The sequence below is a fragment of the Salvelinus alpinus genome, chromosome 6, assembly GCF_045679555.1.
Source record: "Salvelinus alpinus chromosome 6, SLU_Salpinus.1, whole genome shotgun sequence".
Classification (NCBI taxonomy): domain Eukaryota; kingdom Metazoa; phylum Chordata; class Actinopteri; order Salmoniformes; family Salmonidae; genus Salvelinus; species Salvelinus alpinus.
This window is the reverse complement of record NC_092091.1, coordinates 45,666,391-45,681,424: the sequence shown is the minus strand read 5'-3', so window position 1 is coordinate 45,681,424 and position 15,034 is coordinate 45,666,391. Positions and strand designations below refer to the sequence as shown.

The 15,034-nt window shown below is 44.5% G+C and overlaps 1 protein-coding gene across 3 annotated transcripts in view; it reads left to right on the top strand.

Annotated features, from left to right (window-relative positions):
• LOC139578749 (protein Niban 1-like) overlaps positions 1–15,034 on the top strand; it is a 45,028-nt gene that overhangs the window by 19,226 nt on the left and 10,768 nt on the right. For all 3 annotated transcript variants that reach the window (XM_071406729.1, XM_071406730.1, XM_071406731.1), the window contains exons 2-12: positions 1,894–2,024; positions 2,130–2,255; positions 2,641–2,761; positions 7,203–7,367; positions 7,927–8,042; positions 8,555–8,659; positions 8,756–8,918; positions 10,232–10,419; positions 10,705–10,851; positions 14,359–14,469; positions 14,601–14,708. In XM_071406729.1, the coding sequence (XP_071262830.1) occupies positions 1,894–2,024; positions 2,130–2,255; positions 2,641–2,761; positions 7,203–7,367; positions 7,927–8,042; positions 8,555–8,659; positions 8,756–8,918; positions 10,232–10,419; positions 10,705–10,851; positions 14,359–14,469; positions 14,601–14,708 (1,481 nt within the window). The remainder of the gene's footprint in view (positions 1–1,893; positions 2,025–2,129; positions 2,256–2,640; positions 2,762–7,202; positions 7,368–7,926; positions 8,043–8,554; positions 8,660–8,755; positions 8,919–10,231; positions 10,420–10,704; positions 10,852–14,358; positions 14,470–14,600; positions 14,709–15,034) is intronic.

The window sequence follows — 15,034 nt, the reverse complement described above, 5'->3', positions numbered from 1 at the left end:
TTTCAGTGCCATGATGTCCTTGAGGAGCAGATTCAATGCATGAGCAGCACAGCCAATGGGTGTGATGTGAGGGTAGGACTCCTCCGCTTTAGACCAAGCAGCCTTCATGTTTGCAGCATTGTCTGTCACCAGTGCAAATACCTTCTGTGGGCCAAGGTCATTGATGACTGCCTTCAGCTCATCTGCAATGTAGAGACCGGTGTGTCTGTTGTCCCTTGTGTCTGTGCTCTTGTAGAATACTAGTTGAGGGGTGGAGATGATGTAGTTAATTATTCCTTGCCCACGAACATTCGACCACCCATCAGAGATGATTGCAATACAGTCTGCTTTCTCTATGATTTGCTTGACCTTCACTTGAACTCTGTTGAACTCTGCATCCAGCAAATTAGTAGATAAAGCATGTCTGGTTGGAGGGGAGTATGCTGGGCGAAGAACATTCAGAAATCTCTTCCAATACACATTGCCTGTGAGCATCAGAGGTGAACCGGTTGCGTACACAGCTCGAGCAAGACATTCATCAGCATTTCTCTGACTACGTTTCTCCATTGAGTCAAAAAAACGTCTGATTCCAGGAGGACCATGAGCTGTTGCTATCGATAAGGTGTCTGATTCATAATTTTCACATCGAATAGAAGTAGAGGGACTTTTGTCAGAGGTTGCGTGTTGTGAGCACTGAGGAAACTTTATGCACCTGGCCAGATGATTCTGCATTTGGCACAGTATTTGCAAATGTACACAGCTTTTCCTTCCACATTAGCTGCAGTGAAATGTCTCCACACATCAGATAGTGCCGTGGCATTTTCAAATCAAAGTCAAATAAAAGTTTGTCACATGTGCTGAATACAACAGGTTACCTTACAGTGAAATGCTTACTTACAAGCCCTAACCAACAGTGCAAATTTTAAGTAAAAGATAGGTATGAGGTAAACAAAAAATAGGTATTAGGTAAACAACAACAAATGAAAAGAAAACAGTAAAATGACAGTGAAAATAACAGTAGCGAGGCAATATATAGTTGGTACCGGTTAGTTGGGCTAATTGAGGTAATATGTACATATAGTTAAGTAGTAGCAGCGTAAAAGAGGGGGTTGGCGGGTGAGGGGTGGGCGGGACACAATGCAAATAGTCCGGGTAGCCAATGTGCGGGGGGCACCGGTTAGTTGGGCTAATTGAGGTGATATGTGTGTGAATGTATAGTTAAAGTGACTATGAATAGATGATAAACAGAGTAGCAGCAGCGTAAAAGAGGGGTTGGCGGAGGGGGAGACACAATCCACTCTCGTAGCCAGGGGAATTTGTATACCAGAAATTATTTATTTTACTTATGTGTGTGTAAAATGTTACTGTTCTCAGATGTTTTATTACTAGATTTTAGATTTCTTTGCTAAATGCTATATATACAGTTTTTAGCTGGAATGTTCATATGCTGCATATTTGACTGATATGTGGTTGTCTCACCTAGCTATCTTAAGATGAATGCACTAACTTTGATGTTGATAAACCTAGCAGTACTACTTATTTCCGTAAAAGTGAGGCGGATATATACTGTAGCGTTATGCAAAAAAACATGATTATTTGTCTCTCTAAAAGGAAACCATCAAGTGATAGATTTGAACCAAATACATGTCTGTCATTGAATAACCCCATGTCATGATTAGATAGTGAAAAAACACTCATCTCTTTCATACGTTTTTTAAACAATAAAATCTAATATGCCAACTTAAAAAAAATATATATACATATTGATTCATTTGAAGTAAACCTCATGAAGCGGCCCCTTTAGAACTTCCCCTTTTTCCGCTCAACTACGGTACTACTAGCAGGTGTTCTTCATGTTTTGTATATTTAGTGTATAATGCTATTTACTGTATGATTGGGTGATGTTGTTTGTAGGTTGTGCAGAGGCAGAGTTGAAAGAGTTCCGTCCCCACTACAGGACACAGTACTCTGTGGTCTTCTTCTCCCAAGTCCAGGATGAGCTGCAGGAGCCAAAAGAGAAGACAAAACAGCTCCTTAAACAGAGGGTAAGGAGTGTGTGTGTGTGAGTGTGTGCGTATGTGTTCAATGGATCTCTCCATTGATTACCGCTGAGGACATGGTATCAAGACATAATCTCTGTGTTGATCCAGGGTCCTCCGGAGGCGGGGGAGGTGCTGTATGAGGAACAAGTCCTTCATTTTGAAGCAACCAGGTGGGAAGAGAGGTACGTGGTGGTGCGTGGCAACTACTGCCTGGAGTGCCACAGCAGCTTCGAGGTGAGCAGGACACTCTTATGACACTCTTTTTAACAGCCATAAGGAGGACATAGTCATTGGGGCGGCAGGGTAGCCTAGTGGTTAGAGTGTTGGACTAGTCACCGAAAGGTTGCAAGTTCAAATCCCCGAGCTGACAAGGTACAAATCTGTCGTTCTGCCCCTGAACAGGCAGTTAACCCACTGTTCCTAGGCTGTCATTGAAAATAAGAATTTGTTCTTAACTGACTTGCCTAGTTAAATAAAGGTAAAATAAAAAAAATTGGGGAGACATTTTGTCTGAATAGGTGAATGAATAAGCAGCATAAGAAAAATGTATACAGTATTTGAGCTAAATAAATAACAGAAAAATTGAAATAGACCTCGTGCAGTGACTCCTTTCTTCCAGACCTTTGTGAAGGGTGTGCCCCCGCGCCACAAGCTGCTGCCAACAGGGGGCACAGTGCTCACCACAGAAGAGAAATACATGGCCATGGTGGACAAATGCTTCCCTGTTTCTGAAACCAACAGTGAGTATATCATGTAATATGATGTCCGTTTTGGGCATCCATACTTGTGTATGACATGCACAGATTCATTTAGGTAAAGGAAGCAAACTAGCAATGTCGAAACTGACCATCTATGCTGTGTCTCCTTATTAATATACACTGCTCAAAAAAATAAAGGGAACACTTAAACAACACAATGTAACTCCAAGTCAATCACACTTCTATGAAATCAAACTGTCCACTTAGGAAGCAACACTGATTGACAATAAATTTCACATGCTGTTGTGCAAATGGAATAGACAAAAGGTGGAAATTATAGGCAATTAGCAAGACATCCCCAAAAAAGGAGTGATTCTGCAGGTGGTGACCACAGACCACTTCTCAATTCCTATGCTTCCTGGCTGATGTTTTGGTCACTTTTGAATGCTGGCGGTGCTCTCACTCTAGTGGTAGCATGAGACGGAGTCTACAACCCACACAAGTGGCTCAGGTAGTGCAGCTCATCCAGGATGGCACATCAATGCGAGCTGTGGCAAAAAGGTTTGCTGTGTCTGTCAGCGTAGTGTCCAGAGCATGGAGGCGCTACCAGGAGACAGGCCAGTACATCAGGAGACGTGGAGGAGGCCGTAGGAGGGCAACAACCCAGCAGCAGGACCGCTACCTCCGCCTTTGTGCAAGGAGGTGCACTGCCAAAGCCCTGCAAAATGACCTCCAGCAGGCCACAAATGTGCATGTGTCTGCTCAAACGGTCAGAAACAGACTCCATGAGGGTGGTATGAGGGCCCGACGTCCACAGGTGGGGGTTGTGCTTACAGCCCAGCACCGTGCAGGACGTTTGGCATTTGCCAGAGAACACCAAGATTGGCAAATTCGCCACTGGCGCCCTGTGCTCTTCACAGATGAAAGCAGGTTCACACTGAGCACATGAGCACATGTGACAGACGTGACAGAGTCTGGAGACGCCGTGGAGAATGTTCTGCTGCCTGCAACATCCTCCAGCATGACCGGTTTGGCGGTGGGTCAGTCATGGTGTGGGGTGGCATTTCTTTGTGGGGCCGCACAGCCCTCCATGTGCTCGCCAGAGGTAGCCTGACTGCCATTAGGTACCGAGATGAGATCCTCAGACCCCTTGTGAGACCATATGCTGACACATGCACATTTGTGGTCTGCTGGAGGTCATTTTGCAGGGCTCTGGCAGTGCACCTCCTTGCACAAAGGCGGAGGTAGCGGTCCTGCTGCTGGGTTGTTGCCCTCCTACGGCCTCCTCCACGTCTCCTGATGGACTGGCCTGTCTCCTGGTAGCGCCTCCATGCTCTGGACACTACGCTGACAGACACAGCAAACCTTTTTGCCACAGCTCGCATTGATGTGCCATCCTGGATGAACTGCACTACCTGAGCCACTTGTGTGGGTTGTAGACTCCGTCTCATGCTACCACTAGAGTGAGAGCACCGCCAGCATTCAAAAGTGACCAAAACATCAGCCAGGAAGCATAGGAATTGAGAAGTGGTCTGTGGTCACCACCTGCAGAATCACTCCTTTTTTGGGGGTGTCTTGCTAATTGCCTATAATTTCCACCTTTTGTCTATTCCATTTGCACAACAGCATGTGAAATTTATTGTCAATCAGTGTTGCTTCCTAAGTGGACAGTTTGATTTCATAGAAGTGTGATTGACTTGGAGTTACATTGTGTTGTTTAAGTGTTCCCTTTATTTTTTTGAGCAGTGTATATACAGTACCAATCAAAAGTTTGAATACACCTACTCATTCAAGGGATATTTTTTATTTGTACTATGTTCTACATTGTAGAATAATATTGAAGACATCAAAACTATGAAATAAGACATATGGAATCACATAGTAACCAAAAAAGTGTTAAACAAATCAAAATATATTTTATATTTGAGATTCTTCAAGGTAGCCACCATATGCCTTGATGACAGCTTTGCACACTCTTGGCATTCTCTCAACCAGCTTCATGAGGTAGTCACCTGAAATGCATTTCAATTAACAGGTGTGCCTTGTTAAAAGTTTCACTTGTTGAATTTCTTTCCTTTTTATGGCGTTTGAGCCAATCAGTTGTGTTGTGACAAGGTAGGGTTGGTATACAGAAGATGGCCCTATTTGGTAAAATACCAAGTCCATATTATGGCAAGAACAGCTCAAGTTAGCAAAAAGAAACGACAGTCCATCATTACTTTATGACATGAAGGTCAGTCAATATACGGAAAATGTCAAGAACTTTGAAAGTTTCTTCAAGTGCAGTCGCAAAAACCATCAAGCACTATGATGAAACTGGCTATCATGAGGACCACCACAGGAAAGGAAGAACCAGAGTTACCTCTGCTGCAGAGGATAAATTCATTAGAGTTACCAGCCTCAGAAATTGTCAATTAACTGCACCTCAGATTGCAGCCCAAATAAATGCTTCACAGAGTTCAAGGAACAGACACATCTCAACATCAACTGTTCAGAGGAGACTGTGTGAATCAGGCCTTCATTGTCGAAATTGATGCAAAGAACCCACTACTAAAGGACACCAATAAGAAGAGGAGACTTGCTTGGGCCAAGAAACAAGAGCAATGGACATTAGACCGGTGGAAATCTGTCCTTTGGTCTGATGAGTACAAATTTGAGATTTTTGGTTCCAACCGCTGTGTCTTTGTGAGACGCAGAGTAGGTGAACGGATGATCTCCGCATGTGTGGTTCCCACCATGAAGCATGGAGGAGGAGCTGTTATGGTGTTGGGGTGCATTGCTGGTGACACTGTAGGTGATTTATTTGGAATTCAAGGAACACTTAACCAGCATGGCTACCACAGCATTCTGCAGCGATACGCCATCCCATCTAGTTTGCGCTTATTGGGACTATCATGTGTTTTTCAACAGGACAATAACTCAAAACACACCTCCAGGCTGTGTAAGGGCTATTTGACAAAGAAGGAGAGTGAGGGAGTGCTGCATCAGATGACCTGCATCGGATGATGGTGCAGACGGAGATGACAGCAGCGCGATTAGCAAGCAACTCTGCAGTATTTTGTTTGTTTACGTACTATTTTATTGACGATTCAGTTTATTGACGATTTCTGAGGCTGGTAAATTCTAATTAATTTATCCTCTGCGCAGAGGTAACTCTGGTTCTTCCTTTCCTGTGGCGGTCCTCATGATAGCAAGTTTCATCATAGTGCTTGATGGTTTTTGCGACTGCACTTGAAGAAACTTTCAAAGTTCTTGACATTTTCCGTATTGACTGACCGTCATGTCAAAAAGTAATGATGGACTGTCATTTCTCTTTGCTTATTTGAGCTGGTATTTTACCAAATAGGGCTATCTTCTGTATACCAACCCTACCTTGCCACAACACAACTGATTGGCTCAAACACATTAAGAAGGAAAGAAATTCCACAAATGAACTTTTAACAAGGCACACCTGTTAATTGAAATGCATTCCAGGTGACTACCTCATGAAGCTGGTTGAGAGAATGCCAAGAGTGTGCAAAGCTGTCATCAAGGCATATGGTGGCTCCTTTGAAGAATCTCAAATATATAATATATTTTGGTTACTACATGATTCCATATGTGTTATTTCATAGTTTTGATGTCTTCACTATTATTCTACAATGTAGAAAATAGTCAAAATTAAGAATAACCCTTGAATGAGTAGGTGGGTGTGTGTGAGTGAGTGTGAATGTGTATGGCTTAAGTTACACGCCCTGTCTGTTGCTACACAACATTGCGCACTCACAATGGTAATCCCTTCTCGCAGACAGTCTCTATGTGGGGTTTGCTTCGTTTCCTACTTGTCTAGTGAAATGTCAATGCAAATACCCTGGAAACAAACATTCTGGCCTAAAACCTGTTCAAACCTGCCTACAGGGACACAGAAGCGTAGGGAAACCAGCCTTTATATCCGGACTGATATTACCATTCCATCCACTGAGCACTGATACATGCTGTGTCTCTCTGTTTGCAGATTCTTTCATTTAGTTTCTGTTGCCATTCCGAACACTTATTTTGAAAGTTGCCCAATTTTAGTCGAATACTTTGTTGTTCCCAAAACTCCCACCTCAACTGCTTTTAGATGTGTAGAGAGCACAGTGAGTGGGTGTTCGTTTTTTGAGTCCTTGCTTCTCTGGGAGAAGCAGCATTACCTTTCCTATTACAGACGGCCACAAATGCAGACCGAGGCTGTTGTTTTTATCACACTTGATCATATGTTTTCTCATGAGAGATGAATACTACCTTAAAATAGATACTTGATCATCAAATGTTTCGTCCTTTGGAATGGCCAGTGTGTTCCTCTCGAAAAACCAGGCAGGCTGGTGTGCGCGTGTGAGGATGAGTGTGTCTGTGGGTGCGTCTGGGTGGGTGGGTGGATGTATGTGTGGCCCAGCATGATGTGTGTAATAGTAATTGCCAATGTGGTATGACCAACATGGTGATGTGTGTGTTTCCATTGCAGATGTGAATGAAAAGTTTGCCCCTCCTATAATCGGGATGCCTGGACAGTTCCCTGTGTACCTCAGGCTTCCGTACCGTAGGGATTACTACTTCTGCTTCCGACAGGATGCTCGCCAAGCTGAATTCCTCTCCATCCTCTCCGACTGCATCCGCCACCAGAACCAAGGTAACTAACCAGCCAGAACGAACGGTTACCATGGTAGCAGGTTCGCCACACCAGCACTGAAGCAAATATGCATAGGCTTAACTTTGAATAACATTTTCATGTAGGGTCTCCTGAGGGAGGAGAGCAAACACAAGGCTCAGTCAGAACTAAGGCCAGGGCTGTGCTCCAATTCTCTACCGCTCACTCTGAAGTGTGCAGCCACTTACCCCCCCCCCTCTCTTGTGTGTATGGGACATAGTGGAAACTCCCTCTAGCCCATGTTTTCACCATGTTTTGTTAGTGCACACTTTGTGGAGACAAGTAGGCAATTGGAACACAGCCCAGATCTGACTTCCTTATTAAAAGACAGAGAAGCATCACACATTTCTTCCCACTTCTCTCTCTCTCTTTCTCTCTCTTTCTCTCTCTTTCTCTCTTCCTCTCTCTCTCTCTGTCTCTCTCTGTCTCTGTCTCTCTCTCTCTCTCTGTCTCTCTCTGTCTCTCTCTGTCTCTGTCTGTCTCTGTCTCTGTCTCTGTCTCTGTCTCTCTCTCTCTCTCTCTCTCTCATTCTCTCTCTCAGACTTCCTAAAGAAGAAGACAGTTGAGGTGCAGGCCTTCCTCAAAGCAGTCCACCTCTACAGACAGGAGAAGGGCAGCTATGACTCCTGGAAAATGCTGATTGGCAGTGACGTCAGGGTAGGTTACTGGTTCTGTTTCTATGCTTAAAACACTCACATCAGCAGATACTGATTCCCTTGACACTCTTTCTCTCTCTACCCCCCCCCCCCCCCCCATCCCCTGTTAGTTGATGGCAGTATAATTGGGCAATTGTGTGGTCAGGGAGCATTTGTGATACCAGGAAGTTAAGTTAGAGGTGCAGGAAACAACCCCTCTTACTGCAAGGAGGCCGCCACTGTCCTACTGCACTCGCACACCTCCGCATTCACTTATTTGTGCGTGTGTGTGTGTGTCTGTTCTTACACCTCTCTCATCATAGCTTAGTACTGCGTTGAATGTTTTCAACGCCAAGTGTAGAGATGTTGCTCCCAGAGAGTTTTGCTCTGTAGTTTCACCATGTGTTTGCAGTATTACTCACCGGCATGTTTTTCAGGGGTAAATCAATCTGCGTGTTCTCATATGATTTGGATGTTTGATATGCATGGTTCGTAAGATTTGTACAAATACATTGTGTGTTTGTGTTTGTATAGGTACTGGCCAACCTGGTTATGGAGGAGCTGTTGCCCTCTTTGGAGAAGGACATGCTGCCTCATCTAAAAGCCAGGAAGACAGAGAGGAAGAGAGTGTGGTTCGCTGTGAGTCACGCTACCAATACTAAAGTATGATGATAATGACCCGTGTGCGTGTGTTTATTTCCTTAAACCCTAACCCCTCTCTATTCTGCACCACAGACCGTAGAAGCGGCCTATATCCTGGTGCAGGAGTGTCTATTTGAGGGTATGTCTGCTCTGAAGGAGGAGTGTAGGAAGGCAGCTCACCAGCAGGAGGTGCTGATACGCTCTGATATGGACCAGATCCTCAACTCCAGAACCTACCTGGAGGGAAAACTACGAGGTACCGACTAACCCTGGAGAGAGAATCAATCCAAAACCTGCCCCATACTATACTTGTTTACGGTTAGGGGTTCATTTAGAAATCAGCAAGAGAGTTAGGGGTATGCAGCTCTCAGTCACTACAAGACAAACAGGCTGTACAAATGCAATCCTTTACTTGTAATTTGTCACATGATACTGTTTTACATGAATGCATCCATATGAGCGTGAACATGGCAGATTAACTGCATGTATTTGTGTGTACGTGTGTGTGTGTGTGTGTGTGTGTGTGTGTGTGTGTGTGTGTGTGTGTGTGTGTGTGTGTGTGTGTGTGTGTGTGTGTGTGTGTGTGTGTGTGTGTGTGTGTGTGTGTGTGTGTGTGTGTGTGTGTGTAACTATACTTGTGGGGACCAGAAGCCCCCACAAGAATAGTGAACAAACAAAAAATTGGACTAACTGGGGACATTTTGTTAGTCCCCACAAGATCAAATGCTATTTCTAGGGGGTATAATGTTAAGGTTAGAATTAGTGTTAGTGTTAGGAGCTAGGGTTAGTTTAAGGGTTAGGAGCTATGGTTAGGTTTAGGGTTAATGTTAGGTTTTCGGATTAAGGCGAGGGGTTAAGGAAAATAGGATTTTGAATGGGACTGAATTGTGTGTGCCCGCAAAGGTTAGTTATACAAGACTGTGTGTGTGTGTGTGCGCACATGTTCGTGCATGCGTGCTTGCGTTTGCGTACGTGTGAGATTGTGTGTGTCTGATTTTAGGGGGCTGGGTAGACCTGTTGGAGATCCAGCAGGGCTTAGGTCAGGGTGTGGTATTGGGGCGTTGGTGTACATTATTCTTTTGTTCTGTTCAGTGTTGTTGACACTGATACCTAGCTAACTCCCTGGGAGAGTGAATGTCTCTGTGGGGACAGTAAATGCCACCCAGCAGATTTGATGACTGTACACTGGACTTTATACAATATTCGTGCCCAGGCAGTTTACATACAAGCCATGACAATACCCTCCGTTCAACGAGTTACAATTATCCATTTTAGTCAGCAGCACTTAAGATAGATAACTTGTTTTATATTCATTAAACGCTGTTTTTATTGCATTAATGGAACAGGAGCACTATAGATTCAATCCAGAGAGAGCTTAAACTATGATTCAATGTACAGTACTGTATCTTGTTCTATTGACCAAGCCCTAGCTTGTAGCCAGTTTATCAGAGCAGCTAATGAATGTATCTGTCCTACTGTAGCCAGTTTATCAGAGCAGCTAATGAATGTATCTGTCCTACTGTAGCCAGTTTATCAGAGCAGCTAATGAATGTATCTGTCCTACTGTAGCCAGTGTATTGGAGCCAGCAGAGAAGTTCTGTTCGGAGGGAGTGCAGCCCTACCTGGCCTCCGTACTGGAGGAGCTGATGGGACCAATCAGCTCAGGGTTCCAGGAAGCACGGCTCCTGAGTGACAGCCAAATGGACCAACTGTGTCAGGACTTCCAGGAGGGCGGGGTTACCAATGAACTCAAGCAGGTGCAAACTTCCTCTCCTCTTCTTCTCATAAACAGTCCTGTCTGAGCTATCATTTACTCAAACTATTGACCCCCACTTTGCCTGTTGATTCCGCTTGGTCTTTCTTCTCGCCTTTTCCCTCTCTCCCTCACCCCTTTTCCCTCTCTCCCTCGCCCCTTTTTCCTCTTTCTCATCTATTCCCTTTTTATCAAACTCCATCACCCGTCCTCCCTTTCTGTTGCTTCCTTTTTCATCACCCTCTCTCTCCTTCCTCTCATCCCCCTCTTCCCCTCTCCCTCTATCCAGGCCCTAGCTAAACTGAGTAGGCCAAATCTGTTGAGTTGTTACCAGAGGATCAACTCTCTCCACGACCAGCTGCACGACCTGCAGGAACGCTTTGGCTTCTCCAACATCAGCAGCCTGGTCAACAGCACCCAGATAGACCTACAGCAGGTAAACATTACGCACACACTAAGTGACTAACTAAGATTTTCCACACTCTTCAGACAGTCTCAGTGGTTGTGAATATAATATATTTTATATTTGAGATTCTTCAAAGTAGCCACCCTTTGCCTTGATGACAGATTTGCACACTCTTAGCATTCTCTCAACCAGCTTCATGAGGTACGTACATACCCCAACCAGAGCCATGGATTACAGGCAACATCCGCACTGAGCTAAAGGCTAGAGCTGCTGCTTTCAAGGAGCAGGACTCTAACCCGGAAGCTTATAAGAAATCCCGCTATGCCCTCCGACGGACCATCAAGCAGGCAATGCGTCAATATAGTACTAAGATCGAATGGTACTGCACCGTCTCTGACGCTCGTCGGATGTGGCAGGGTTTGCAAACCATTACAGACTACAAAGGGAAGCACACTCAGGTGCTGCCCAATGACACGAGCCTACCAGCTAAACTGATTCTATGCTCACTTCGAGGCAAATAACACTGAAACATGCATGAGAGCACCAGCTGTTCCCGGAAGACTGTGTGATCACGCTCTCTGCAGCCGATGTGAGTAAGACCTTTAAACAGGTCAACATTCACAAGGCCGCAGGGCCAGGCGGATTACCAGGACGTGTACTGCGAGCATGCACTGACCAACTCCGAGCATGCGCTGTGCCCAAGAACACTAAGGTAACCTGCCTAAATTACTACTGACCCTTAGCACTGAAGTGCTTTGAAAGGCTGGTCATGGCTCACATCAACACCATTATCCCAGAAACCCTAGACCCACTCCAATTTTGCATACCACCCCAACAGATCCACAGATGATGCAATCTCTATTGCACTCCACACTGCCCTTTTCCACCTGGACAAAGGGAACACCTATGTGAGAATGCTATTCATTGACTACAGCTCAGCGTTCAACACCATAGTGCCCTCAAAGCTCATCAATAAGCTAAGGACATTGGGCCTAAACACCTCCCTCTGCAACTGGATCCTGGATTTCCTGACTGGCCGCCCCCAGGTAGTAAGGGTAGGTAACAACACATCCGCCACGCTGATCCTCAACACAGGGGCCCCTCAGGGGTGCGTGCTCAGTCCCCTCCTGTACTCCCTGTTCACTCATGACTGCACGGCCAGGCACGACTCCAACACCATCATTAAGTTTTCCAATGACACAACAGTTGTAGGCCTGATCACCGACAACGACGAGACACCCTATAGGGAGGAGGTCAGAGAACTGGCCGTGTGGTGCCAGGACAACAACCTCTCCCTCAACATGATCTAGACAAAGGAGATGATTGTGGACTACAGGAAAAAGAGGACCGAGCATGCCCCCATTCTCATCGACGGGGCTGCAGTGGAGCAGGTTGAGAGCTTCAAGTTCCTTGGTGTCCACATCACCAACAAATTAACATGGTCCAAGCACACCAAGACAGCCGTGAAGAGGGCACAACAAAACCTATTCCCCATAAGGAGACTGAAAAGATTTGGCATGGGTCCTCAGATCCTCAAAAGGTTCTACAGCTGCACCATCGAGAGCATGCTGACTGGTTGCATCACTGCCTGGTATGGCAACTGCTCTGCCTCCGACCGCAAGGCACTACAGAGGGTAGTGCGAACGGCCCAGTACATCACTGGGGCTAAGCTTCCTGCCATCCAGGACCTCTATACCAGGCGGTGTCGGAGGAAGGCCCTAAAAATTGTCAAAGACTCCAGCCACCCTGGTCATAGACTGTCCTCTCTGCTACCGCATGGCAAGCGGTACCGGTCGAGGTCTAAAATGCTTCTAAACAGCTTCTAGCCCCAAGCCATAAGACTCCTGAACATCTAATCAAATGGCTACCCAGTCTATTTGCATTGCCCCTCCCCACACTTTTACACCGCTGCTACTCTCTGTTGTTATCATCTACGTATATTCACTTTAATAACTCTACCTACAGTTGAAGTCGGAAGTTTATATACACCTTAGCCAAATACATTTTTCACAATTCCTGACATTTTATCCTAGTAAAAATTCCCTGTCTTAGGTCAGTTAGGATCACCACTTTATTTTAAGAATGTGAAATGTCAGAATAATAGTGTAGAGAATGATTTATTTCAGCTTTTATTTCTTTCATCACATTCCCAGTGGGTCAGAAGTTTACATACATATATAGTAATCTAAATTGCATGTCCTGGGCTGGAATAATACATTATGGCCTTTCTCTTGCATTTCAAAGATGATACCATTTTTTTTAAAGAACAGTTGGTTTTATGTCCTGGGAAATGTTCTTGTTTCTTACAACCTCATGCTAATCGCATTAGCCTACGTTAGCTCAACCGTCCCGTGGAAGCGACACCGAACCAGGAAGAAGATAACAAGACATTTGTGGAGAGGTTGAAAAACGAGTTTTAATGACTAAGTGTATATAAACTTCCGATTTCAACTGTAATTTTTTTTTTTTAAGTGGCCGTCCCGTCCAAGTCTCTCTTCGAAGGCATTGAGTTCCTCCAATGTAAGCATTGGCAGTATAGGTTCTGTACATGTACATATTACCTCAACTAGCCGGTGCCTCCGCACATTGACTCTGAACCGGTAACCCCCTGTTGTCACGCCCTGACCTTAGTTATCTATGTTTTCTTTATTATTTTGGTTAGGTCAGGGTGTGACGAGGATGGGTATGCTTGTTTTGTATTGTCTAGGGTTTTTGTATGTCATGGGGTGTTTGTAAGTCTAAGCATATGTAGGTCTATGGTGGCCTGAATTGGTTCCCAATCAGAGGCAGCTGTTTATCGTTGTCTCTGATTGGGGATCATATTTAGGTTTCCATTTCCCCTTGGGTATTTGTGGGTTCTTATTCTATGTTTAGTTGCCTGTCTGCACTAGCCATATTAGCTTCACGGTTCGTTTTGTTATTTTGTTCGTTTTGTTCAGTGTTCATTCTTTAAATAAAGAAGAATGTACGCTTATCACGCTGCGCCTTGGTCTCCTCCTTACGACGGCCAATAGTCTCGCTATTGTTATTTTACTGCTGCTCTTTAATTACTTGTTACTTTCATTTCTTATTCTTATCCGTATTTTTGTAACTGCATGGTTGGTTAGGGGCTTGTAAGTAAGCGTTTGGAGCATGTATTCAGCACATAGGGGCGGCAGGTAGCCTAGTGGTTAGAGCATTGGTCCAGTAACCGAAAGGTTGCTAGATCAAATCCCAGAGCTGACAAGGTAAAAATCTGTCGTTCTACCCCTGAACAAGGCAGTTAACCCACTGTTCCTAGGCCGTCATTGTAAATAAGAATTTGTTCTTAACTGACTTGCCTAGTTAAATTAAAAATGTTTTTTTTTTTTTTAAATGTGACTAATAAAATTTGATAATTTCATAGTTTTGATGTTTTCACTACATTCTACAATGTAGAAAACAGTAAAAAATAAAGAAAAACTGAGTAGATGTGTCCAAACTTTTGACTAGTACTGTATGCACAGTGTGTCATTGATTGATGAGCTCCCGGTTAATTCCTCCATGTCCTGTGTTCAGCTGGTGGAGAATGCAGCGTACACATTCCATCTGCTGCTCTACAAGGACATAGAGGACAACCCAGGCAACGCATGCTCTGCCATGGAGAAGTCCAGGCACAAGGTGCTCAAGGTACGCTGCTTATTCATTATTACCCGTCTGTGTCTAAAGCACAGTTACGTCACAGGCATACAGAGGAACTCACTGAGAAGCACGGATCAAAATGAATGTTTATATGCTGATTTAAACTCTATGTGTTGCAGCAATATGACTATGACAGCAGTACGGCGAGGAAAAGGATCTTTCATGCGGCCTTGGTGGGGATCACTCTCCCTCACATCAAGAAGACCCTGGCCCCCACTTACAAAACAGTGAGTCAATACACACACTTTACCCTTTAACCTAGAACAAATACACATAACCTGGCCCCCACCTTGTAGCAACTTATAATGTAAAAACTGCCAATGATGTAATAACAGTTAATAATGTAGTATATTTTGCATTTATAATGCAATAAATGTTGATAATGTAATAAATATGCTCAATGCGTAACGTAATAGTTTTTCACATTCACATCAATAGTGTAATAACTCACGTCAACCCCCTTAAGGCAGTGGTCACCAAACGTTTCTGAGCCCAGATCACTCAGGCAGGGATCTACCGCTCAGAATTGGTTAAAAACGATTAAAAACAGTTC